Here is a 27,478-nt window from a genome sequence, read left to right on the forward strand (position 1 = left end):
AACACGGCTGGTCCCGAGGTTTTCGGATAAAGGATAGTCTACCTGTATATAGAATAACAGGTTCCCGGAGTGAGTAACAGGCTGGAATCTGATCGAGCGATTTGGGGGTTTTATAAAGAGAATAACATGTACCCGGGAGTGAGTTACGGGCTGGAATCTAATTGAGTGAGTGGTTCGGGGGATTTATATATAGAATAACAGGTACCCGGGAGTGAGTTACAGGCTGGATTCTAATCGAGGGCTTCGGGGGGTTTATATATAGAATAACAGGTACCCGGGAGTGAGTTACAGGCTGGAATCTAATCGAGGGGTTCGGGGGGTTTATATATAGAGTAAATGGAGTCTAACAATGGTGAGAGCTGGTTGGCTAAGGTCCAAATCGTCTCCCCCCTTGCTGCGGCCCGCTCTGTGTGTACTGGCATGTTAAGTCACTCCCGAGGACTAATGCCCGTTTCTTTCTGCCTTTGTTTTGAAGGTGCGAAGTCGCGCTCCCGACCATGGCTCAAACGCTGCAGCTGGAGATTCCCAACTTCGGAAACACCGTTCTGGAGTGCCTGAACGAGCAGCGGCTGCAGGGCCTGTACTGCGACACCTCCATCGTGGTGAAGGGGCAGGCATTCAAAGCCCATCGCGCCGTGCTGGCCGCCAACAGCTCCTACTTCCGCGACCTCTTCGCCGGGACCACACGGGCGGCCTTTGAGCTGCCAGCGGCAGTGCAGCCGCAGAGCTTCCAGAACATTCTCAACTTCTGCTACACTGGACGGCTGTGCATGAAGGCGGGCGAGCAGTTCATGCTGATGTACACGGCGGGATTCCTGCAGATACAGCGCATCGTGGAGCGGGGCACCGAGCTCCTGTCCAAGGTCAGCTCGCCGCGCTGTGACTCTCAGGGCTTGAGCGTCGACGATCCGGGCTGGGAGCCTCAGAGCCCGGCCGCGCCCCTCCCCCTTCCCCTCCCCCTCGCGTCTCGCGTCAAAGTGGAGCAAAGCGACATGGGCTGCGGCCGTGGCAGACGGGCCGCCGAGGGTCCCACTGCGGGCAACGCCAAGTCAGCCCGCCTGGCACACGAGGTAGCGAGCGGGCAGGGCTGTCCCGTCAACGTGCCCCGTGACATCGCCAGTCCAGGAGCCAGCAGCCTTCACCCCAGTGACAGCCCTTTCTCCTGCCAGAACGAGGACGAGGAGGAGCAAGAAGAGGAGGGGCTGGAGGACATGACGGAGGAGCAGTACGTCCAGATGTGCAGCATGTACAACATCATGAGCGTCCCACACGTAGGTGAGCAGCAGGTACCCAGTACCCCAGGGCAACCGGATGCGGCGACCCTCTGTATTCCCAGTGCAGTACTGAGGGAGCGCCACACTAGAGGGGCAGTACTGAGGGAATGCAGCACTGTCAGAGGGGCTGTACTGAGGGAGTGTTGCACTAGAGGGGCAGTACTGAGGGAGCGCTGCACTGTCAGAGGGGCCGTACTGAGGGAGCGCTGCACTAGAGGGGCAGTACTGAGGGAGCGCTGCACTTTCAGAGGGGCAGTACTGAGGGAGTGCTGCACTGTTGGACGGGCAGTACTGAGGGAGCGCTGCACTGTCGGAGGGGCAGTACTGAGGGAGCGCTGCACTGTCGGAGGGGCTGTACTGAGGGAGCGTTGCACTGTCGGAGGGGCAGTACTGAGGGAGCGCTGCACTGTCGGAGGGGCAGTACTGAGGGAGCGCTGCACTGTCGGAGGGGCTGTACTGAGGGAGCGCTGCACTGTTGGACGGGCAGTACTGAGGGAGCGCTGCACTGTCGGAGGGGCAGTACTGAGGGAGCGCTGCACTGTCGGAGGGGCTGTACTGAGGGAGCGTTGCACTGTCGGAGGGGCAGTACTGAGGGAGCGCTGCACTGTCGGAGGGGCTGTACTGAGGGAGCGCTGCACTGTCGGAGGGGCAGTACTGAGGGAGCGCTGCACTGTCGGAGGGGCAGTACTGAGGGAGTGCTGCACTGTCGGGCAGTACTCGGAGGATTGCACTGTCGGAGGGGCAGTTCTCAGGGAGTGCTGCACTGTCAGAGGGGCAGTTCTCGGAGCGCTGCATGTCAGAGGAGCAGTTCTCAGTGAGCGCTGCACTGTCAGAGGGGCAGTACTGAGGGAGTGCTGCACTGTCGTTGGGGCAGTAATGAGGGTGCGCTGCACTATCCAGGGGCAGTACTGAGGAAACGCTGCACTGTCAGAGGGGCAGTACTGAGAGAGCGCTCGCACCTCCTAATTAACATGCAGTGTGTGTGTCGCCCCCCCGCCCCCCCCCCCCCCCGCCTTGTTTGAAAGTGGATGTTGGCAGACGACCAACATCGGTCTTGGCCGCGATGCTTTTCCTGCTCAAATAGCCTGCTGGCACTCCGGTGGATCCAGCATTAAAGCAACAGCAGGATGACCAACAGCCATCAAAGAAATTCAAGACTACAGGAATCCCATAGAGTCAGAGGTTCCTAACGCAGCCTCCAGGCCCAGGGAGCAGCAGTGTCCACACTTCCTGTTGCTTCTGAATCCAGTGCTGCACCCCTTGGTTATGCTCTGTAGTCACCCAGTTTTCCTGTGGCAAGACACTCGCAGCCTGTAGCATTCACACCTGACTGCTCTAGTTCATCCTCTGTTCAACTGGGCACAGATACATCGCCCTCTCTTTCACCCCCCCACCCCCACCCAATTTATCCCCTCCCCTGGGTAGCGATTCGTCCTGGAGTCTGGCTTTCATGGCACCATTTGCCCTGCACAAGTGGCCAGGCTCAACTAAATTTAACACCTTGGTTTGTGGCTCACCCGTCTCCCTCTCAAACCTAATATCAAATTCTACCATATTATGGTCACTTTTAGCTCGGTGTTCCCTTATTGTTAGAGGGATGAATATTGGCCAGGACACCGGGGAGAACTCCCCTGCTTTTTGTCGGAATAGTGTCATGGGATCTTTTTCATCCACCCGAGAGGGCAGATGGAGCCTCAGTTTAACATCTCCACTGAAAAACGGCATTTCCGACAGTGCAGCACTCCCTCAGTACTGCCTCTCTGACAGTGCAGCGCTCCCTCCGTACTGCCCCTCCGACAGTGCTGCGCTCCCTCCATACTGCTCCTTCGACAGTGCAGCACTCCCTCAGTACTGCGCCTCCGACAGTGCAGCGCTCCCTCAGTACTGCCTCTCCGACAGTGCGGCGCTCCCTCATTACTGCCCCTCTGACAGTGTAGCGCTCCCTTAGTACTGCCCCTTCGACAGTGCAGCGCTCCCTCAGTACTGCGCCTCCGACAGTGCAGCGCTCCCTCAGTACTACCCCTCCGACTGTGCAGCGCTCCCTCAGTACTACCCCTCCGACAGTGCAGCACTCCCTCAGTACCGGCCCTCCGACTGTGTAGCGCTCCCTCAGTACTACCCCTCCGACAGTGCAGCACTCCCTCAGTACCGGCCCTCCAACAGTGCAGCGCTCCCTCAGTACCGGCCTTCCAACAGTGCAGCGCTCCCTCAATACTGGCCCTCCAACAGTGCAGCGCTCCCTCCGTACTGGCCCTCCAACAGTGCAGCGCTCCCTCAATACTGGCCCTCCAACAGTGCAGTGCTCCCTCAATACTGGCCCTCCAACAGTGCAGCGCTCCCTCAGTACCGGCCCTCCAACAGTGCAGCGCTCCCTCAATACTGGCCCTCCAACAGTGCAGCGCTCCCTCAGTACTGGCCCTCCAACAGTGCAGCACTCCCTCAGTACTGGCCCTCCAACAGTGCAGCACTCCCTCAATACTGGCCCTCCAACAGTGCAGCGCTCCCTCAATACTGGCCCTCCAACAGTGCAGCGCTCCTTCAGTACCGGCCCTCCAACAGTGCAGCACTCCCTCAGTACTGGCCCTCCAACAGTGCAGCGCTCCCTCAGTACTGGCCCTCCAACAGTGCAGCGCTCCCTCAGTACTGGCCCTCCAACAGTGCAGCGCTCCCTCCGTACTACCCCTCCAACAGTGCAGCGCTCCCTCAATACTGGCCCTCCAACAGTGCAGCGCTCCCTCAGTACTACCCCTCCAACAGTGCAGCACTCCCTCAGTACCGGCCCTCCAACAGTGCAGCGCTCCCTCAGTACTGGCCCTCCAACAGTGCAGCGCTCCCTCAGTACTGGCCCTCCAACAGTGCAGCGCTCCTTCAGTACCGGCCCTTCAACAGTGCAGCGCTCCCTCAGTACTGGCCCTCCAACAGTGCAGCACTCTCTCAGTACCGGCCCTCCAACAGTGCAGCGCTCCCTCAATACTGGCCCTCCAACAGTGCAGCGCTCCTTCAGTACCGGCCCTCCAACAGTGCAGCACTCCCTCAGTACCGGCCCTCCAACAATGCAGCGCTCCCACAATACTGGCCAACAGTGCAGCGGTCCCTCAGTACCGGCCTTCCAACAGTGCAGCGCTCCCTCAATACTGGCCCTCCAACAGTGCAGCACTCCCTCAATACTGGCCCTCCAACAGTGCAGCGCTCCCTCAGTACTGGCCCTCCAACAGTGCAGCGCTCCCTCAGTACCGGCCCTCCAACAGTGCAGCGCTCCCTCAATACTGGCCCTCCAACAGTGCAGCGCTCCCTCAGTACCGGCCCTCCGACAGTGCAGCGCTCCTTCAGTACCGGCCCTCCAACAGTGCAGCACTCCCTCAATACTGGCCCTCCAACAGTGCAGCGCTCCCTCAGTCAGGTCCCTTGTCGGACTCGCTGCTTCCTCAGATAAAGACCATCATCGTGCTGACCAGATCGAGCATCTGTTGCCCGTTGGCATAATTTTTTTTTAAATAACAGATTCTTAAAGCAAGAGACAGTGATATGTCTGACAGCTTCATTTATTACTGTTTCAAAACATTCATCTTAAGATTACTTACAGAGCAGTGCACACAGCCCTACGTCCAGAAACTCATGTGTAAAGAACTCCCCGGGAACGCTGAGCCAAACCTATCCAAAGCCATTCACAGTACCTCTCCTTGAAGGCAACTAAAGTTCCTAAAGAATTTTGCTTCATATCTGTCCTTTATCCTATTTTAAAACCAAGCTTTCATTGTTTAATTATTGCTGAGGTTAACTCTGTTGGGTGTTTTCTGACCCTTCGATCATCGCACATACATACAGTGATAGAGACCTCAAATCCTGGTTAATATCCTTGCTTTACTCTTGCGCTGCCCGCGACATGGATTTTCTTAAAGGGACAGTATTGCTGCAGATTGCCCCCTTGGGGTGATGGTGTGTGTCTGGAGACTCAATGCCTTTTAATGAGATTACCTGTGGTTACTGGTGGGCTGGGTCTCCCCAGGACCAGCTGTGGGCTGCTTGTATCCTGCTCTGCCTCACCTTTCTGTCACGACCTTTGTTTTGCCCGTTAAGCGACCCCAGAGCGGGTGGAGGCCTTGCCTGATCATGTCGATGGGCGTTCCAGGATGAGGATCCGGCATGACCTGGCGGTGCTCCCTGCCGACCTCATCAATCAGATCGGGCACCGCTGCCACCCCAAGCTGTACGTGGAGGGGGACCCTTCGGAGAAACTCGAGCTGGTGACAGGTGAGCAGCAACTCCCAAGTCCACTGTCCATCAATTCATGACCATCACAGGGCTCACAGTGGGAACCGGGCCAGACCGTACTAATCCAGGGAGGACCAGGCCAGACCGTATTATCCCGGGGAGGACCGGGCCAGACCGTACTAACCCGGGGAGGACCGGGCCAGACCGTACTAACCCGGGGAGGACCGGGCCAGACCGTACTAACCCGGGGAGGACCGGGTCAGACCGTACTAACCCGGGAAGGACCGGGTCAGACCGTACTAACCCGGGGAGGACCGGGTCAGACCGTACTAACCCGGGGAGGACCGGGTCAGACCGTACTAACCCGGGGAGGACCGGGTCAGACCGTACTAACCCGGGGAGGACCGGGTCAGACCGTACTAACCCGGGGAGGACCGGGTCAGACCGTACTAACCCGGGGAGGACCGGGTCAGACCGTACTAACCCGGGGAGGACCGGGTCAGACCGTACTAACCCGGGGAGGACCGGGTCAGACCGTACTAACCCGGGGAGGACCGGGTCAGACCGTACTAACCCGGGGAGGTCCGGGTCAGACCGTACTAACCCGGGGAGGACCGGGTCAGACCGTACTAACCCGGGGAGGTCCGGGTCAGACCGTACTAACCCGGAGAGGACCGGGTCAGACCGTACTAACCCGGGTTTGGGCGGGGGGGGGGGGTTGGTGGTGGTGTGGTTTACAGGTTCTCACCCGGGAGAGGCTGAGGTCCACAGGTTCTGCCCCGGGTGGGGGGCGGGGGCTGTTGTGGTTTACAGGTTCTCACCCAGGTAGGACTAGGTGGGATCATGGGGGACAGGGGATGAAATCTCAGTGGCACTAATAAGTAATGGATGCACATCACAAGACACAGAAGTGGGCTAGGGAGGGGAAAAATCAGTCACAGTTCCTGCTCCTGATGTCATCCAGCGACCCCAATGGAAGGCACGAGAGCCTGCACGTTGGGTGAGAACAGGCTAATGCCCCCTGCAGTTGAATAGCCTGCCGATGCTGACTGTCTGAGACTGCCTATGAGTGGACGTGGGTGAGTGAGCTGAGGCCCGCTCTAGCTTGTGCTGACCGTACCCCAAAAGGCACTTTGGGAGAGGAAGGGTGGCAGGGAGGGCATGCTGGAATCACACTGCTGACTGATGGCTCTTGCTGCCATTGAACCTGCAGGTACGAGTGTGTACATCACACGAGCTCAGCTAATGAACTGTCACATCTGTGCGGGGACACGACACAAAGTGTTGCTTCGGAGGTTGCTGGCTGCATTTTTTGACCGGTAAGTTGCAACTTGGCAGTTGTCGCCTGGTTTGTGGTCTGCAGAGTTTGCTGGTCCCGGGATGGCTCAGTGGTTGCAACAAAACACTTGCTGAACTGCGAGCTTTTACAGTAAAATGTTCTCGTCTCTACAGTCGGGTTGCCAACTCTGGTTGGGTCTATTCCTGGAGGTATCATCACATGACCGCCAGCCCCCAAACTCCCGTCATTGGTCCATCCTCCAGGTGCTCTGCCCTCCCACGGCCAACTGGAAAGGGAACTGAGTATTCGTTAGCCAATTGATTGATGCTTGACTGTCAGTGAAACGGCCTTTTTTCCCCCATCTCCAATATTGTTATTACTATCAATGAAAGTGTTTGGAGAAAATGAAAAAGTTTTTTTTCATTGCCCCTATGCTTTTTTTCTCCTGGGTTTTTTGCTCATAGCAGTGTTCTGGAGATTAATTTTCAATTCCTGGAGACTCCAGGGCAGTCCTGGAGGGTTGGCAACCCTACTGAACAAAGTATAAATTTATAAAATATTAATTGATTCTGAGGCATCATGACGATTAAAAAACGTACCAGGCATTTTCATACCGTATAGGGTTTGTAACTCTTTAGGGTAGGAAAGGTAAGAATCAACTGAGAGACTGAGACACCTTAGAATGGTTTGAAACACTTTTATAAATAATGTTATTGACATTAAGACACAACAGATGAAGATGCCGTACAACTCTAAACTCTGTTTCGGGGGACGAGAGGGTTAATGTTCTGCTGCTGACTTCTCTTCTTTGACTGCTACTTGTGATCTCCTCAAAACCATTGCAAGCCTGTGTTTTTATATCTTTCTTCTGTTCCTGGGAGAACAGCTTGCAGGTGTTTATCCTCATTCTCTCTCGCAGTTCAGCAAAGCAGCTGTTCTTTGTTATTGTCTGCTAATTTCTCGTTGCCGGCAGTCACTGTCCTTCGAACGTACAGCGAGTTTTGAACAAGATTTGTCCTTGAGGAAGACAGCAAGCCAACAGTTAGTCTGCAACACTTCCTCTCTTTCACTGCAGCAAAGAAGTTCCAGCATGCTCTCTGATTTTGGCCAAGTTCCCTTTGCTCTGTTCCTCGGTTATCTGTCGATTCCACATTAGTCCACCTGTAATTTTGTTTTGAAAGTGATTGGCTGTACATGAGTCATCCTTCATTCGCCATTCATAATTTTAACCCATCATGCTCTTTTACCCAGCATTCACCATGCTAGTCCAGGGTTTCAGGTCCTTTATCCATCTCACGAGTATCACCAGGACCGTTCCCGCTCCATAAGCCTTACTGATTCCTCTTTAAGAGCAGGCACCCTAATGTCCAAAATCCTTCAGTAGGAAAGGAGCAAGACGTTCGAGGGAAGTTCAAAGCCAGGCTGTCCTCACACGTTGCCCGTGTGGGAGCAGCGCTGGAGGAGTCGGACTGTCCCCTGCCTTCCATTTTGTATCAAACTAAGCGGACCGCCTCCATTTTAGCTGCGACATAACTCTAAAGCCAGAAGTGCCAATTTTTGCCACAAAACATGAAGCGTTACTTTGAGCATGTGTTCCTCAACTGGAGTTGCACCACCAGGATTGAGGGGGGGGTCGGGGGGTGAACAGGCCAGGATTGGCGGGGTGGGGGGGGGTCGGGGGGTGAACAGGCCAGGATGGGTGGGAGGGTGAACAGCCCAGGATGGTGGGTCGGGGGGTGAACAGCCCAGGATTGGGGGGGGGGGGAGGTCGGGGGGTGAACAGGTCAGGATGGGTGGGAGGGTGAACAGCCCAGGATGGGGGGTCGGGGGGTGAACAGCCCAGGATTGGGGGGGGGGGGTGGGGGGGGGGTCGGGGGGTGAACAGGTCAGGATGGGTGGGAGGGTGAACAGCCCAGGATGGGGGGTCGGGGGGTGAACAGCCCAGGATTGGGGGGGGGGGGTCGGGGGGGTGAACAGCCCAGGATGGGGGGGGGGGGTCGGGGGGTGAACAGCCCAGGATTGGGGGGTCGGGGGGTGAACAGCCCAGGATTGGGGGGGTCGGGGGGTGAACAGCCCAGGATTGGGGGGGGGGTCGGGGGGGTGAACAGCCCAGGATGGGGGGGGGTCGGGGGGTGAACAGCCCAGGATTGGGGGGTCGGGGGGTGAACAGCCCAGGATTGGGGGGGTCGGGGGGTGAACAGCCCAGGATTTGGGGGGGGTCGGTGGGTGAACAGCCCAGGATGGGGGGTTGGGGGGTGAACAGCCCAGGATGGGGGGGTCGGGGGGTGAACAGGCCAGGATTGGGGGGTCGGGGGGTGAACAGCCCAGGATTGGGGGGTCGGGGGGGCGAACAGCCCAGGATTTGGGGGGGTGGGTTGTGGCCCAGCAGTGGGGGTGCACACAGCCTTGGAGCTGGAGGGGCTGTTGTGACTCTGGAAGGTGTGGGGGAGGGTGCTAGGCTGCAGAGCCCAGCAGAAGCCAGTCATCTTCCTTTTCCTCAGTGTGGTGTGTTTGATACTGGAATTCACCTGCTGTGCCCCTCAGTCAGTCTGGGTGGGACATCTCATTGATCCAGATTCCATATTGTCCATTGGGTAATTTTTTAAAATTCTGCCCCCATTTCCCACGTTTCCCAGATACGTACCTCCACCACTACAAACACGCAGTTACATCACAGACCCTTTAATCATTCAGACTGAATGGCCACTGCCAGGAATGACCCACCAGACGATGAAACTCTAAGCACTCCCACAACTGCTAAGGCCCCAGTAGAATGTGTGCTGTCTGTAGGCCAGGAGACAGCAAGTTGAAGCTCTCTCCTGTTGTCTAGTATTTTTTCTAAGTTGGTAAAATCGAGTCAAGCTGGACAGTCTGGGTTTGGTTGAGTTCACCCTGGCTTGGCTTTTCCTGTGTTTGGTTGAGTTCACCCTGGCTTGGCTCTCCCTGTGTTTGGTTGAGTTCACCCTGGCTTGGCTCTCCCTGGGTTTGGTTGAGTTCACCCTGGCTTGGCTCTCCCTGTGTTTGGTTGAGTTCACCCTGGCTTGGCTCTCCCTGTGTTTGGTTGAGTTCACCCTGGCTTGGCTCTCCCTGGGTTTGGTTGAGTTCACCCTGGCTTGGCTCTCCCTGGGTGTGGTTGAGTTCACCCTGGCTTGGCTCTCCCTGTGTTTGGTTGAGTTCACCCTGGCTTGGCTCTCCCTGTGTTTGGTTGAGTTCACCCTGGCTTGGCTCTCCCTGGGTTTGGTTGAGTTCACCCTGGCTTGGCTCTCCCTGTGTTTGGTTGAGTTCACCCTGGCTTGGCTCTCCCTGGGTTTGGTTGAGTTCACCCTGGCTTGGCTCTCCCTGTGTTTGGTTGAGTTCACCCTGGCTTGGCTCTCCCTGGGTTTGGTTGAGTTCACCCTGGCTTGGCTCTCCCTGTGTTTGGTTGAGTTCACCCTGGCTTGGCTCTCCCTGTGTTTGGTTGAGTTCACCCTGGCTTGGCTCTCCCTGGGTTTGGTTGAGTTCACCCTGGCTTGGCTCTCCCTGTGTTTGGTTGAGTTCACCCTGGCTTGGCTCTCCCTGGGTTTGGTTGAGTTCACCCTGGCTTGGCTCTCCCTGTGTTTGGTTGAGTTCACCCTGGCTTGGCTCTCCCTGGGTTTGGTTGAGTTCACCAGGGCTTGGCTCTCCCTGCGCTCACTGATCCTTGACTTCAGCCACACCAAGGGCTGTCCCAGCTCTAAGTTGGCCAATTTGGCCTCTTGCCTGTCGCCAGTGCCCAGTGCGGGAGCTAACTCCAGGACCACATAGAGGAAAGTGCCACAGTGCAAACTGCTGGGGTCACAGCCCGTTTAGTCCAACAGCAGATTGAGGAAAAGTCAGAGTCTGCAACAGGAGGATGCTGGAGAAGACGTGAAGGAGATTGAAAGCATCAGAAAACTGCAGGGTGATGATTGAGGAAGATATTCTCAGTCACAATAGACAACGGAAACCATAGGTAGTTTGGTGTAGGTGCATCTACAGTTTTTCCTCGCCCAATTTGACTGGTTATTCATGCGATCCCAATAGGAACACACTGGCTAACAGCTGTGGCACTGGAATCCGTTCCTCACTCTGCGATCCCAGTCGGAAACCACTGGATAGCCGGATCCTCAACGCCATCAAAGGTAAGCGTGCACCTGGAGGGCAGCAACAGTGTGCCGGGGAACTAACCACGTGTTTATAGAGCGCCGTTAACATTGGAAAAGGCAGCAAGAAGGGAATGGGCACTGAGCCATTCAATGGGTTGGGCAGAGAGGGGTGCGGTGAAGGGGCCCAAGGGGTCTGTGGAGGGTGTGAGCCCGAGACGGTCAAAGGCTCGACCACTGATGGTCAGGTCAGGAGGCCGGAGGATGGAGGGTACGAGATGTGATGCGAGGAGGAGGTTGGAGAGGTGAGGAGGTTGGAGAGGTAGGGAGGGGCCAGACTGTGAGGGGTGGGCTGGGTTGGGGTGTGGGGGGTGGGTCGGGGTCGGGGTTGGGGTGTGGGGGGTGGGTTTTTTGGGGTGGGGGGTGGGTTGGGGTGTGGGGGGTGGGTTGTGTGGGGGGTGGGTTGGGGTTGGGGTGTGGGAGGTGGGTTGGGGTGTGGGTTGGGGGGGTGGTGTGGGTTGGGTGGGGGGTGTGGGGATTGGGGTGTGGGGTGGGTTGGGGGGTGGGGTGGGGGGGCGTTGGTGCGTGGGTGTGGGGGGGGGCGTTGGTGCGTGGGTGTGGGGGGGTTGGTGGGTGGGTGTGGGGGGGGTTGGTGGGTGGGTGTGGGGGGGGGTTGGTGGGTGGGTGTGGGGGGCGGGTTGGTGGTTGGGTTGGGGTGTGGGGGTGGGTTGGGGTTGGGTTGGGGTGTGGGGGGGTTGGTGTGTGGGGGGTTGGTTGGGGTGGTGGGGGGTTGGGGGATGGGAGGTGGGTTGGGGTGTGGGGGGTTGGGGGTTGGGGTGGGGGAGGTGGGTTGGGTTGGGGGTGGGGTGTGGGGTGGGAAGTGGGTTTGGGGGGTGGGGTGGGAAGTGGGTTTGGGGGGTGGGGTGGGTTGGGGGGGTGGGTTGAGGTGTGGGGGGTGGGTTGGGGTGTGGGGGGTGGGTTGGGGGTTCGGTGTTGGGGTTGTGGGGGGGTTGTGGTGTGGGTTGGGGTTGTGGGGGGGTGGGTTGGGGTTGTGGGTGTGGGGGGTGAGTTGGGGTGTGGGGTGGGGGTGGGTTGGGTTGGGGTGTGGGGGTTTGGGTTGGGGTGTGGGGGGGTGGGTTGGGGTTGGAGTTTGGGTGTGAGTTGGGATGTGGGTGGGTGTGGGTTGGGGTGTGGGGGGGGGTTGGGGGGTGGTTGGGTTGGGGGGGTGGGTTGGGGTTTGGGTGTGAGTTGGGGTGTGTGGGTTGGGGTGTGGGGGCTAGGTGGGTGTGGGGGGTGGTTGGGGGTGTGGGTTGGGGTTTGGGTGTGAGTTGGGGTGTGGATTGGGGTGTGGGGGGGTGGGTTGGGGTGTGGGGGGGTGGGTTGGTGTTGGGGTGTGGGGGAGTTGCCATGGCTCTGCCAACGCTCGCTACCTTTACCTGCCGATACAGACCTCTCCAACTTTAGGAATTGCTCCCCCTACTGGGCGGCACAGAGCAGCAGTGAAAGGAGGTCCTACCGCTCGGTCACATCACCGATTTTTCACAAAACGCGGTGCACGAGTTCCTTCCTTGAGGCTGGAGCTCATCGGAATGCACCATGCTCGTGGATCCAGTTCCATGGATACTCTGGAAGTGAGCTGCTGCATCAACACTTAGGAACATAGGAACAGGAGGAGGCCATTCAGCTCCTCGAGCCTGTTCCCCCATTCAATTAGATCATGGCTGATCTGTATCTTAGCTCCATCTACCCACCTTGGTTCTGTAACCCTCAATACTCTTGCCTAACATATATCTATCAATCTCAGTTTTGAAATTTTCAATTGACTCCCAGCCTCAACAGCTTTTTTGGGGGAGAGAGTTCCAGATTTCCACCACCCTTTGTGTGAAGAAGTGTTTCCTGACATCACCCCTGAAGGGCCTAGCTCTAATTTTAAGGTTATGCTCCTTGTTCTGGACTCCCCCACCAGAGGAAATAGTTTAGTCATAGAGTTATACAGCACAGAAAGAGCCCTTCGGCCCATCATGCCTGCGCCGGCCATCAAGCCCTATCTATTCTAATCCCATTTTCCAGCACTTGGTGATATACGGCCGGTCGGGTCCGGGACGCCGACGCAGAGGTAGGTCCCGGGGGCGGCGCTGGGAAGGGTGCTGTGGTAGGGGTCGGGCCCGAGTCCCAGGGTCGCGAGCAGTACCTGGTGAATGCTTCCTGATCTTGGTGGGCCACTTCCAGGGAGATAGCGAGGGCTTCAGCTTTTTCCATGCTGAGGTCTTTAGCTTCCAGCAGTCTTTGCCGTGAGTACTCGGACCGTAGGCCTTTCAGGAATGCGTCGCGGATATTATCTTCAGTATTTTCGGCTGCCGACACCGATTTAAACTCACAGTTCCTGGCGAGTGCATATAGCGCCTGTGAGAATTCGGCTACTGATTCTCCTGGCTGTTGCGGCCGTGATCTTAGGAGGTGCCTAGCGTACATGTAGTTTACCGGGGTCCGGTACTTCTGTTTCAGCAGGTTGATGGCGGTCTCGTAGGTAGTCATGTCCTCGATGAGAGTGTATACTCTCGGGCTCAGTTGTGCCTGCAGGACACTTAGTTTGGATGCCTGAGGGACGCTGGATTCTCTCAGGTATGATTCGAAGCAGACCAGCCAGTGTTTAAAGTCTGCGGCTGAGTTTGCTGCTCGTGGGTTCAGGTCCAGGTACGGCGGTCTGAGGGCTCGCAGCCAAGCTGGCTGGTGTGGCTGTGCTCCTGGGAGCTGCGCTGGTGGCTCCTCCGCCGGTTGTGACTCGTTGTCGGACATCATTAAATTTAGTCAATAAAATTGATATACCTATCAATTCCTCCAATAAAAGGCGAAGAGTTACGAAGGTGACTAAAGGTTTTTATTGACTAAATAACAGAGCCCACTCTCGTGGGTGATCCGATCCAAGCAGGAGGAATACCAGCCAGTCGCTCACCTTTATACCTGGCCTGGTGGGTGGAGCCAAGGCGGAGTCGGCAGTGGTCATCCCAGGTATAGCAGTGTGGCAAGAGGCGACCTCGTACCGTGATACAATAGTGGTCAGTGATACAGTTATAACGAACAGTGGTGAACAGTGCTAACTACTAACAGTGATACGATAGTGAACGTGGTTTACCACACTTGGTCTGTAGCCTTGTATGCTATGGCATTTCACGTGCTCATTTAAATGCTTCTTGAATGTTGTGAGGGTTCCTGCCTCTACCACCCTTTCAGGCAGTGAGTTCCAGATTCCAACCTATATATCCTATCAAATCCTTTAATCATCTTAAACACTTCAATTGGTCTTCCAGAAGGCATTTGATAAGGTTCCATATAACTGACTGTTAGCAAAAAGTAAAGCTCATGGAATTGAAGGAAAATTATTGACCTGGTTAGGAGATTGATTATGCAGTCGAAGACAGAGGGCTAGAAATTCATTATAGCCAAGGAATGGGCGGTGTCAGTAGAAAAGTTGGAGAATTAGCGCCAGGCGCAAATGCTTTAGACAGCACGCAAAATTCATCCTCAGTGCTCAATAAAATGTTTGAATCAAGTCTTAAAACGCAAGCTCATTGACGTTACCCTTAAAGGTTGGACCAATATCGGGTGCAATCTAATCGCAACTCATCATTGCGACAGGCTTGTTTCACTACTTGAAGGGGAGGTTCATTGATGCTGCAGCACCTCATACTCAGCACTGCTGGCTGTGCAGCTGCCTCAGCGAGCAGAAGCAGAACAAGGAGACGGAGCCGGAGGAGTGAACCAGGTGTGCTCATGGCAGGTCCATGCCCCAGGGGGAGAGCCCACAGATTCTCCGGTGAAGCATTGGAGGCATTGGTGTTCGCTGTGGAGAGACGGTGGGCGGTGCTCTACCCGGCAAATGGCAACAGACCCTCACCACAAGTCTTCTGCACCATGTGGAGGGAGGTAGCACAGCACGTCTCGGGCAGCACTGTGGTCCCCAGGACCCCCACACAGTGCAGGAAGAAATTTAACGACCTCACTTGGGTGGTCAGGGTGAGTGAATGCTTCAACAAATGCAACATACCACCAGCTGAGCCACAATCTTCACACACTGCCCAAAGCACCACACCCCCAGCACTCACCCACCAAAAATCTCTACCTACCAACACTCACACCCACATCTCACACCTTGCACACAATGACAGCTATTCAACTATGGCAGGCACATCACCCAAACACATTGCTCCGCACTCACTCACACAATTTCCTTTCTCTTGCAGGCCAAGGTGGCTCACAACAGGAGGGAGCAGGAACGCACAGGCTGGGGACAAGCCGACACCCAACCACTCTGCGCTGGAGAATCAAGTGCTACAGATTATTGGGTGCCAGGTGGTGGACGCCGCGGCCACCGGCGACGTTGACCCCCTTGGGGACAACAATGGTATGTTCATCCCTACTCCTCCTTCTCACATCCCACTTCCCCCTCACCCCACAAGCGTTTCACACTTTCCAGCTAATCATGCTGTATGCATGCATTTCTCCCTTCCTGCCCCCTCCCCTCACCTTAACCTGACTCTTGTGCCTTTATGCTTTCAGATAATCAGCAAGCACCTGAGCAGCCTGTCCCTGAGGGCACGGTAGAGAGCGAGGTGGGAGAAGAGGAGGAGGAAGAACACACCGCATCACTGCATGTCTCACCTGCAGACACCAGCTCAGATACTGGCACTACGTGTTCTTTAGAGGCTAGTATATTAGTGGAATCTGCACAGGGTGAGGTACCAGGGACGAGTGGGCTGCAGCAAGGCCAGGGGGAAAGGGTAGCTTCGGGGTCAGCTCCCTGGAGGGCAAGTTCTGCTGCACAGGACTCAGATGAGGACCTCGATGGGGAGGTGTTTAGAAGAAGGTGATGGGCATGCACACGGAGATGATAGGTGCAATGGCAAGGGTGCCTGAGAGCCTCAGCAATGGTAAGGAGTGTGGAGGATTCCGCCTCCAACATTGCACAAGGCTCTGCGCACACCATGGAGCCCATCATTTCCAGTCTGCAAAGGATAGTAAACTCCCAGAGAGATCGTGGCGACCCAGACCTGATGCCGCATGTGGTGGGCAACCTGGCAGCTTCCATTGCAGCACAGGCAGAAGCGACACAACGTCTTAGTGCTGTAATGTAATCTATGCTTGATGGCATCCAATCTCAGACTGTTCTCATACAGTCTCAGCTTGATGCCACACAAGCTCTGACTGCTGCCATCGACCGGAGCTTTCACGGTGTCGCAGCAGGCCAGCAATCTGTGCTCCAACAGATTGCTAGGGATGCTGAGGTGCTGCCCCGGGGGAGTGGCAGTGGGTCAGTGGAGTAGAAACCTGCTGTTCTCTCTCAGGATGACAGCATTCCTGCTCCCACCACTGCCACTCTGCTATTGCCCTTGTCGCTGCCTGTCATCCAGCCAGGCCAGACTGCTGCCGCCCATGCTGAGGTGGTGCAGTCTACAGCCGGGCCTTCCAGGCCCAGAGCTGGTCAAGGGCGTCCTGCAAGGCCATCTGAAGTCCCCCGCACGGACATTCAGCAGCCTTCCACCAGCCCTGCTGCAGCCACTGGCCCAACACTTCATAGGAGCACTCGAGTAGGCAAAGGCACCGTAACAAGAGGCTCTAAGGAATTGCACGAGGGTGAATAGTTAATATTTTTGGTGTAAGTATGTGTTCACTGATTTTTGATAAATTTATTAATTCAGTTTGGATTCTTTTGTGGTGTGTCTCATTTCAGCTTTGCGCAGTGATATGGCCTGCGACAGGGATGGAATGATGGGGATGTGGTGAACAACGGGGTTCTGGGGTTTAATTTATTGGAACCGCAGTCTGATGAGACGCACTTCCAGAAGGCCGATTGGGTGGCTGCCGCCTCCTCCTCCTCTCTCTCTTCCTCCTCCTGAGTTGGTCCCGCAATCCCTGGTGGCAAGGGCTGGGCCCTCATGATGGCCAAGTTGTGGAGCATGTAGCAGACCACCACGAAATCGCGTACTGGAGGGCTCCTTCCGAGCGGTCAAGGCAATGGAACCATTACTTCAGTAGGCCGATGGTCTTCTCGATTATGTTCCTGGTGGCAGCATGGCTCTCATTATATGAGAGTGTTGGGGTTGCGGAGGGGAGTCATGACCCAGGTAAGAGAGCGGATGGCCCTTGTCTCCGACCAGCCAGCCGCAAGCTTGATGTGGTGGCTGGAAGAGTGCTGGCACACCGGCCTGGCGCAGGATGAAGGCATCGTGGCTGCTGCCAGGAAAGCGGGCATTGACGGTGAAGATTTGCTGTCTGTGGTCGCACAACAACTGCACATTAAGTGAGTGGTAGCCTTTGCAGTTACAGAAGATCTCAGAATTGTTATCTGGTGCCCACAAAGCCACGTGGGTGCAATCAATTGCACCCTGCACCATGGGGAATCCTGCTATCCTGGCAAAGCCACATGCACATTCGTCCTGCTTCTCTCTGGTAATGGGGAAGGAAATGTAGGCCCTTCTCCTACTGTGGAGAGCCTCTGTAACCTCCCGGATGCAGTGATGGACGGCGAACTGAGAGATGTTAGCTATGTCTCCTGTTGCAGACTGGAAGGAGCCGCTGGTGAAGAAATTGAAGGCGACGGTTACCTTGACTGCCACTGAGAGAGACGTGGTCACCCTGATCTGAGGCTGGAGGTCTTGTTTCAGGAGGTGGCAGAGTTCTGTGACCACCTCCTTGATGAAGTGGAGCCTTCTCATACACTGCTCCTTGCTTAATTGGAGGTAGGAGAAGTGCTCTCGGAATACCTTCGGACGGTAAGGCCTCCTGTTGAGAGGCCTGATGGCCCTGCTCCTCCCTCTGGGCACATAGAGTCATAGTCATACGATACAGAAGGAAGCCATTCGGCCCATCGAGTCTGTGCCGGCTCTCTGTAGAGCAATCCTTTCAGTCCCATTCCCCCGCTCTATCCCCATAGCCCTGCAAGTTTATTTCCCTCAAGTGCCTATCCAGTCTCCCCTTGAAAACATTGAGTGTTTCCGCTTCCACCACTTCCATCGGCAGCGAATTCCAGGTCCTTACCACCTGCCGTGTAAAAAAGTTTTTCCTCACATCCCCCTGTATCTCTTGCCCAAAACCTTAAATCTGTGTCCCCTAGTCCTTATTCCATCAACTAGTGGGAACAGCCTTTCCCCATCTAGCCTATCCAAATCTGTCATAATCTTGTACACCTCTTATCAAATCACTCCTCAACCTCCTTTTCTCTAATGAAAACAAATCCAGCTTCTCCAACCTGTCCTTGTAGCTAAGATCCCCCATCCCCGGAACCATTCTGGTAAATCTCCTCTGCACCCTCTCAAGGGCCTTCACATTCTTCCTAAAGTGTGGTGACCAGAACTGGACGCAAAACTCCAGTCAGCATCCACCTAACCAGCGTAATCCAATATCCAGGTCATTTATATATATCAAAAAAAGCAGGACCCTTGGGGAACACCACTGCCTACCATCCTCCAGTCTGAAAAACAGCCATTTATCACAACTCGCTGTTTTCTGTCCTTAAGCCAATTCCTTATCCAAGCTGCCACTGACCCACCTATTCCATGAGCCACCATTTTGTTAACCAGCCTTCTATGTGGTACTTTGTCAAATGCCTACTGAAAATCCATGTCGACAACATCCATTGCATTCCCTTCATCAATCCTCTCTGTTATTCATCAAAAAATTCAATTAACTTAGTCAAACACGATCTGCCTTATACAAATTTCCTTAATTAGCTTAAACCTCTCCAAGTGCCTGTTAATTTTTTCTTTGATTATTGTTTCTAAAACTTTACCCACCACTGATGTTAAACTGACCGGCCTGTAGTTACTAGGATTGTTCCTACACCCTTTCTTAAACAATGATGTCACATTTGCCACTTTCCAATCCTCAGGCACCTCCCCCACATCTAGGGAAGATTGGAAAATTATGGCAAGCCCTTACGCTATCTCATCCCCCAATTCCCTAAGCCATCTGGACCAGGCGACTTGTCCACTCTAAGCATACTCAGCCTTTCTAGTACATCGTGTCCATAAATTTTCACCCCTTCCATTGCTTCTACCTTTTCCACTTCTACCGATATTTTGTCAGCATCCACCTCCTTAAACATGTTCCAGTCTTTCTCGCTGCCACCACTCCCTCCGTCATGGATCCTGGAGGGCAGCGAGGTCGACTGCCAGTACAGCCCCTGTTAATGTTACCAAGTGTGTCAGTTTGTTTCTTTGAAGAATAAATGTAGCTACTTTTTAGTTGCCACAACACTCCTGATACAAAAGAACCTTGAAATTACTGAATGAAACAGGATGCAGAGAAACTCCAGCATGATTTGGACAGGTTGGGTGATTGGGCAGATGCATGGCAGATGCAGTATAATTTGGATAAATGTGAGGTTATCCACTTTGGTGGCAAAAACAGGAAGACAGATTATTATCTGAACGGCAATAGATTGGGAAAAGGGGAAGTGCAACGAGACCTGGGTGTCCTTGTGCACCAGTCGCTGAAGGTAAGCATGCAAGTGCAGCAGGCGGTTAAGAAGGCAAATGGTATGTTGGCCTTCATAGCGAGAGGATTCGAGTACAGGAGCAAGGATGTCTTGCTGCAGTTGTACAGGGCCTTGGTGAGACCACACCTTGAGTATTGTGTGCAGTTTTGTTCACCTTATCTGAGGAAGGATGTTCTTGGCATGGAGGGAGTGCAGCGAAGATTCACCAGACTGATACCTGGGATGGCAGGAATGACATATGAAGAGAGATTGGGTCGATTAGGCTTATATTCGCGAGAGTTTAGAAGAATGAGAGGGGATCTCATTGAAACTCATAAAATTCTAACAGGACTAGACAGACTAGATGCAGGAAGGATGTTCCCGATGGCGGGGGAGTCCAGAACCAGGGGTCACACTTTAAGGATAAGGGGTAAGCCATTTAGGACTGAGATGAGGAGGAATTTCTTCACCCAGAGAGTGGTGAACCTGTGGAATTCTCTACCACAGAAGACAGTTGAGGCCAACTTATTTAAATATATTCAAGAAGGAGTTAGATATATTTCTTAAGGCTAAAGGGATCAAGGGATATGGGGAGAAAGCAGGGACAGGGTACTGAATTTGGATGATCAGCCATGATCTCATTAAATGGCGGAACAGGCTCGAGGGGCCAAATTGCCATACTCCTGCTCCTATCTTCTATGTTTCTATGTTAACTGTTGGACTATGTGAAACTGACAAGAAACCACTGAAACTGCACTAACCTGACAGCTGCAAGTGATTACTGATGATCCCTTTAAATAACGTCCCTGGAGCCGGCTTCCTGGTGCTTCACACAAGCTCGCCCTGTCGGTGTTTACTCCAGGCGCTAAGCTAAGTGACGAGAATCTATTTAGCAGATTGGGTGGTCAGTGAGCGTTGCACACTCACTGACATCACAAGCTACCTGGCGTTGATGTTCCCGGCGATACCTCTTATCGGCGGCGCTACAGGGGGGGCAGGATTTGGCATGCGCCGCTGGATTTGCCTCGCCCCTGCGATGCTGGTCTAGCGCCCCATTAGCGCCATCCGCTGGCGCTAACTGGAGGCACTAAGGGGACAAATTTTTCCCCCAGAGAGTAAGGATAATGGGTATGTACTCGAATTGGAAGGAAGTGACTCGTGGTGTCCCACAAGGAACTGTGCTGGGGCTGCAACCATTCACTATATTTATTAATTACTTTGATAACACAATAGAGAGCCATATATCCAAGTTTGCTGATGGCACTAAGATTGGAGGTATAGTAAGTAGTGTAGACGGGAGCATAAAACTATAAAGAGACATCGCTAGATTAAGTGAGTGAGCGAAACTGTGGCAGATGGATTTCTATGTAGGTAAGTGTGAGGTCATCCATTTTGGACCAAAACTGGTTAGAACTGAGTATTATTTAAATGGTGAAAAGCTAGGAACAGTGGAGATTCAGGGATCCATGTACCCAGATCATTAAAATATAGTGATCAGGTACAAAAAATAATCAAAAAGGCTAATGGAATGTCAGCCTTTATAATTAGAGGGCTAGGATATAAAGAGGAGGAAGTTGTGCTGCAACTATACAAAGCCCTGGTTAGACCACATCTGGATACTGTGAGCAGTTCTGGGCACCGCACGTTAGGAAGGATATATTGGCCTTGGAAGGAGTGCAGCGCAGATTCACCAGAGTGTTACCGGGGCTCCAAGGGTTAGATTATGAAGAGAGATTACATGTTCCCTGGAATAAAGAAGGCTAAGGGGTAATTTAATTGTGGTTTTTAGGATTTTGAAAGGAATTGATAGGGTAGACAGAGAGAATTTTTTGCCACTAGTGGGGGAGTCTAGGACAAGGGGACATAGCTGTGACTCCGACTATCCTTTCTTGAGTGTAGAAGGTTAATGTGGAGGCAGACGGGGATAGAATTAGGAAGTAGGGAGCTGAGACTTTACTGTTTCCCAAGAGACTGTTTTAAGCTTGGTGGAGGAATTGTTGTTCGATAGTTCGACAATTATGAGGGGTTTTGATAGAGTAAATAGGGATACACTGTTTCCACTGGCAGGAGGGTCGGTAACCAGCAGACACAGATATAAATCATTGGCAAAAGAACCAGGGGGGGAGATGAGAATTTTTTTATGCAGCGGGTTATTATGTGGAAGCAGATTCAATGGTAACTTTCAAAAGGGAATTGGATAAATATTTTAAAAGGGAACAATTTGTAGGGCTATGGGGAAAGAGCAGGGAGTGGAACTAATTGGATAGCTCGTTCAAAGAGCTAGCACAGGCACGATGGGCTGAACAGCCCCCTTCTGTGCTGTCTGATTCTACAGGCAGAGTGAGATGGGAAAAGGCCTCACCAGGACTCACTGAGGTTCTGAGCCCAGCTCAGTGCTTGCTCTTGCTCTTTTTTTATTAAATGTCCCCCTCTCTGTTGGCCGTGGCTCTGAGTCTGAAGGTTCAAGTCCCACTCTAGAGACTTGAGCACAAAAATCTAGGCTGACACTGCTGTGCAGTACTGAGGGAGTGCTGCACTGTCGGAGGTGCCGTCTTTCCAATGAGACATTAAGCCGAGGCACCATCTACCCTCTCAGGTGGACGTAAAAGATCCCACGGCACTATTTGAAGAAGAGCAGGGGAGTTCTCCCCGGTGTACTAGCCAATATTTATCCTTCAACCAACATCACTAAAAACAGATTACCACATTGCTGTTTGTGGGAGCTTGCTGTGCGCAAATTGGCTGCTGCGTTTCCCTACAGTAACCACACTTCAAAAGTACTTAATTGGCTGTAAAGCGCTTTGGGATGTCCTGAGGTTGTGAAAGGTGCTATGTAAATGCAAGTTCTTTCTTTCTTTCTTGCAGTTTACTGTCAGAACTTTGCTCCGAACTTCAAGGAGAGTGAGATGAATGCCATCGCCGCGGACATGTGCACCAATGCCCGGAGAGTGGTCCGCAAGCACTGGATCCCCAAGCTCAAGTTGATGCTCGCCGAGGGAGACGGTGGCTACCGCTCGGTTATCGCAGACGTGGCGGGCGGGGGTTTGCCGGATGGGGCGTCTGGGAGCCAGGAGATGGAGCTACCGGGCGCTGGGCACAGGCACGAGGCTGGTGAGATGAGAGCCGGCAGCACCGGCCACAGATACGAGACGGGTTTCCCGGAGGGTCTGGACGACTCCGGGAATGGGATCGTAGAGGCGCCAAACTAATGGAGCCCGACAGGTGTTCCTTGAGAAGGACACGTGCTACATAGGAAGTCATTCGTGTCGTGGGGTTTGTACTTGGCCTCATTAATTGGGGGTTGTTAGTGGTGACTTGGCGTGAGAACTGGCTAGCCAGTGTGTACTGGGTGGGGGTGGGGGGAGGGGGTCATCGCACTGTGCCCGACAATTAACCCTTTCACTGCTGGGCACCCGTACACTGGTTTAGATGAAGTACATTTGGGGTGGTGTTACCCTGAATGTAGATAAAGGAAAAGAAAGACTTGCATTTATATTTCATGACCTCGGGAAGTCCCAAAGCGCTTTACAGCCAACGAAGTACATTTGAAGTGTCGTTACTGTTGTAATGTAGGAAATGCAGCAGCCCAGTTTACACACAGCCAGCTCCCACAAACAACAATGTGATAATCACCAGATCTGTTTGAGGGATAAATATTGGCCAGGACACGGGGGAGAACTCCACTGCTCCTCTTCGAATAGTATCGTGGGATCTTTTACATCCACCTGAGATGGCAGATGCGGCCTCAGCTTAATGTCACATCTGAAAGACGGCACCTCCGTCAGTGCAGCACTCCCTCAGTAATGGACTGGGAGTGTCAGCCTGGTTAAGTGCTCAAGTCTGTGGAGTGGGACTCGATCCCATGACCTTCTGACTCAGAGGCGAGAGTGCTGCCCACTGAGCCACGGCTGATACATTGATATGCCTGGCAGTGATGTAAAGGACCAAGAGCACGCTGCCCCGGGGTTTCTGCTCTGCTCACTAATACCCGATATTTCAAAGTGTGTTTGCAGTCCTGGTGAGAGCCCACCCGTGGATACGGAATATCAGCCGGGCCCATCCGCGAAAACTTGATCTCATTTTTAAATAAAAAGGAAAAATGTACAGTGAGCAGGTACAAAGAGGAATGCCCGTCCAGCTCGCCATGTTTGAACTGATGGACCACACACTTGGTCCAGTCGCTTTCTGCCCTGCCAACGTTGCCCAGCATCCGAGTCGCACTCCACAGAACGTGTTCTCTGTTCAGCACCCGCACGAAAGGAACCATTCGACACCTTCACTCAAATACTAAAGAATGGTGCAAGTAAATCACCCGTAATGTGATGTAATGCTTCTCCACTCTTTCCCCCCGTGCACCTTTTCCAGTATTACATCCAATCTACAGCACAGAAACAAGCCATTTGGCCCAGCTGGTCTATGCTCCATATGAGCTTCCTCCTACCTCACTTCATCTCACCCGATCAGCATATCCTTCCATTCTTTTTTCTCCCTCATGCGCTTATCTAGCTTCCCCTTAAATTCGTATTAACCACTGCTTGTGGTAGGGAGTTCCACATTCTCATCACTCTCCGGGTAAAGATGTTTCTCCTGAATTGTTTATTGGATTTATTAATAGCTAGCTTATATTTATGGTCCCTAGTTTATAGACATTGTGTCAATTAAATACAAGCATTGAGTTTTTTTTGGATATGCGTTTAATTGGTAGCTCTCTGAGTTTGAGACATGTATTTAAATTTCCTTTGCCCTGGTCATTTAAAAAAAGTTATTCAGAACTTGTCTTATTAAAATTGGGTACTCCACCCAAAGTCAGCAGAGATTGTGAGAGAGAGAGAGGCCAGTTTCCCAGTGCGTTCCCATTGGGTACTATTCTAGATATATTTCTGGGGTTCAGTGTCTCAGACTGTGTTGATGAGCCCCTCGATCCCGACGATTCGGAGTGCGCCTTTAACAGACGAATATTTAGATAATTTATAACGAGCCCAGGTAACGAGCAGAAACCCCCATCACTGTATTTTACCTGCTGTCGTCACACGATGTTCTTCCACTTCGGAACAACAAAAATTTGCATTTATATCATGCTTTTAACACAGTAAAATGTCCCAAGGTGCTTCATAGGAGTGTTGTCAGACAAAAATTGAAGGCAGCAGAAATAAACACTTCCCTAAACCGTGGCTTGGGCTATAAACTGCTCAGCAGATTACGACATAGATAGATGAACCGAAGCAGTGACATTACAGATTTACAGCAATGGTGAGCCGCCTTCTTGAACCGCTGCAGTCCTGTGTGGTGAAGGTACTCCCACAGTGTGGTTAGGGAGTTCCAGGATTTTGAGCCATATTTTTCTTGGAAGATAGAAAATTACAAAGTCACATTAGCAGCGCTAAACTGCAGTGTAAAGTGGACCAGGCACAAGGTCGCTGAATATTAACCTTAAAGTGGTGGTTTCTTTGCCTCTTTCTCTCGCTATCTGCTGACTTTGGGTGGAGTAACCAATTTTAATAAGACAAGTTGTGAATAACTTTTTTTTTAAATAACCAGGGAAAAGGAAATTTAAATACATGTCTCAAACTCGGAGAGCTGCCAATTAAACATGTATATAAAAAACCCACACAATGTTTAGAATTTAATTGTCACAATGGGGTAGATTTTCCGCTTTGGGTGCAATCGATGATCCAGCCGCAAATTGCACTCAAAGTTGTGCTAGTTTTCAGACTTTTTTTTGCTCAGGTTCTACTCACTCATCTGCATATCGCTGAATGTAAAATCTGCCATGAACCAGCGCAATCGGACAGCGTTTCAGAACGTAATTTTTTTTGCATTAAAAAATATTCCTTGATATATTTAAGAGGGGTACATTGGTGCAGTTTGATTAATACAGCTGAAAATGGGTTTATCACAAATAAGTATTTTTAATCACCTGTGAGTAACCTGATGTTAACAAAATGACTTTAAAAAAACTACAGAACCATTTACTAGTTTCATTGGTGTAGTCAATTTCTTAGTAATTTTTTAATATTTAAAAGCTTTTAAAACATGCCTATTAACGTCCTTGCGCCTAAAAAAAAAGCTTAATTTTTGGCACCTTCTCAAAGTCATGCAAACAAGTGCAATTAGCAGAAACTCGCAATGGTGATGAATTCACCCGGAGTCGTGGCCAGTTTTGTGGGTGGGGCCGGCTTCTGGCGCGATGTTTGTTAAACTAGCACAACAGCTACCAATTAAACAATTTGTGCTTGAAATGCCATTATCTTTTGTGCTGGTTTGGCCGATTTTAGGCGAACGGAGCGGAAACTCTACCCAATATCTATAATCTGTGCCCTACCCCAGTGTCTGGGGCTCTGCAAAATCATTCATCGCACCAGGCTGAGGCTCAGTGCCAGACCAGAATCCAGTGCCAATCTGCAGGGGGCAGGGGTGTGGACTCTAGTATCAGACTTGCATGTTGCTCCAATATCAGTGGGGCTTTCAGTATTGGTCCTGTATGCTGAGAGTCGGAGGTAGTTCCAGCCTAGTTATGATTGTCCAAACCTGATTAACGTGTAGGCTGTGGGCAGACATGGGATAATAATACTTGTATTTACACAGTGCTTTTCCATGTGATACAGTCTCAAAGAGCTTCGCACAGGGACGTACTTAGCACAGCAGCAGAGCTCCCTAGAGTGGAATAAGACTCAGGCAGTTTAAAAAAATTAAAAAAAACCCCCGCTCTGTGGTGTCACTGTCACATCAGACTTGTTTCCTTTGCCATGCCTTAATGAATCTGACAATTTTACACTGGGGCTGCCACAGGCGTGTATGAGAGAAAGCTAGAGGGCCATTACCCCAGTACGGTGCACCTCGCAGGCGATAGACGGGCATTACCCCAGCACGGTGCACCTCACAGGAGATAGACGGCCATTACCCCAGCACGGTGCCTCTCGCAGGAGATAGACGGCCATTACCCCAGCACGGTGCACCTCACAGGAGATAGACGGCCATTACCCCAGCACGGTGCCTCTCGCAGGAGATAGACGGCCATTACCCCAGCACGGTGCACCTCACAGGAGATAGACGGCCATTACCCCAGCACGGTGCCTCTCGCAGGAGATAGACGGCCATTACCCCAGCACGGTGCACCTCACAGGAGATAGACGGCCATTACCCCAGCACGGTGCCTCTCGCAGGAGATAGACGGCCATTACCCCAGCACGGTGCACCTCGCAGGAGATAGACGGGCATTACCCCAGCACGGTGCCTCTCGCAGGAGATAGACGGCCATTACCCCAGCACGGTGCACCTCGCAGGAGATAGACGGCCATTACCCCAGCACGGTGCACCTCGCAGGTGATAGACGGGCATTACCCCAGCACGGTGCACCTCGCAGGAGATAGACGGGCATTACCCCAGCACGGTGTCCCTCGCAGGAGATAGACGGGCATTACCCCAGCACGGTGCATCTCGCAGGAGATAGACGGCCATTACCCCACCACGGTGCCTCTCGCAGGAGATAGACGGCCATTACCCCAGCACGGTGCACCTCGCAGGAGATAGACGGCCATTACCCCAGCACGGTGCACCTCGCAGGTGATAGACGGGCATTACCCCAGCACGGTGCACCTCGCAGGAGATAGACGGGCATTACCCCAGCACGGTGTCCCTCGCAGGAGATAGACGGGCATTACCCCAGCACGGTGCATCTCGCAGGAGATAGACGGCCATTACCCCACCACGGTGCCTCTCGCAGGAGATAGACGGCCATTACCCCAGCACGGTGCACCTCGCAGGAGATAGACGGGCATTACCCCAGCACGGTGTCCCTCGCAGGAGATAGACGGGCATTACCCCAGCACAGTGTCCCTCGCAGGAGATAGACGGGCATTACCCCAGCACGGTGCATCTCGCAGGAGATAGACGGCCATTACCCCACCACGGTGTCTCTCGCAGGAGCTAGATGGCCATTACCCCAGCACAATGCCCCTCAAGGGAGCTGAAGCCATCGCTCATTTTGCTGACTGAAATATACATTAACACTGTGAGTCAATGAGATGAACTTATTTTTCTTCTTCCTCTCAGAATTTGGGCTTGTGATGGGCAGCTTGGTCCAGTCTCTTTGGCTCCTCTATGAAACACAATTGAATATTTGGCCGCTGCTGTTGTGTTT

The 27,478-nt window shown here is 53.1% G+C and overlaps 1 protein-coding gene across 1 annotated transcript; it reads left to right on the plus strand.

Moving 5' to 3' along the window:
• Window positions 1–457: 457 nt before the first annotated feature.
• LOC147121712 (nucleus accumbens-associated protein 1-like) lies at window positions 458–22,684 on the plus strand. The gene is made up of 5 exons (XM_085982157.1): window positions 458–1,275; window positions 5,352–5,525; window positions 6,700–6,805; window positions 10,807–10,904; window positions 22,204–22,684. The coding sequence occupies exons 1-5, from the start codon at window positions 498–500 to the stop codon at window positions 22,545–22,547; spliced, it is 1,500 nt and encodes a 499-aa protein (XP_085838283.1). The 5' UTR covers window positions 458–497; the 3' UTR covers window positions 22,548–22,684.
• Window positions 22,685–27,478: the final 4,794 nt, after the last annotated feature.

This window comes from Somniosus microcephalus, chromosome 3, assembly GCF_052327205.1.
Source record: "Somniosus microcephalus isolate GS21.2 chromosome 3, FLI_Smic_1.0, whole genome shotgun sequence".
Lineage (NCBI taxonomy): Eukaryota > Metazoa > Chordata > Chondrichthyes > Squaliformes > Somniosidae > Somniosus > Somniosus microcephalus.

Coding starts and splice junctions, on each gene's coding strand:
- LOC147121712 (XM_085982157.1), top strand. CDS start 498: ATGGCTCAAACGCTGCAGCTGGAGATTCCCAACTTCGGAAACACCGTT. Junction 6,806..10,806: donor CTGGCTGCATTTTTTGACCG/GTAAGTTGCAAC, acceptor CGATCCCAATAG/GAACACACTGGCTAACAGCT. Junction 10,905..22,203: donor GATCCTCAACGCCATCAAAG/GTAAGCGTGCAC, acceptor TCTTTCTTGCAG/TTTACTGTCAGAACTTTGCT.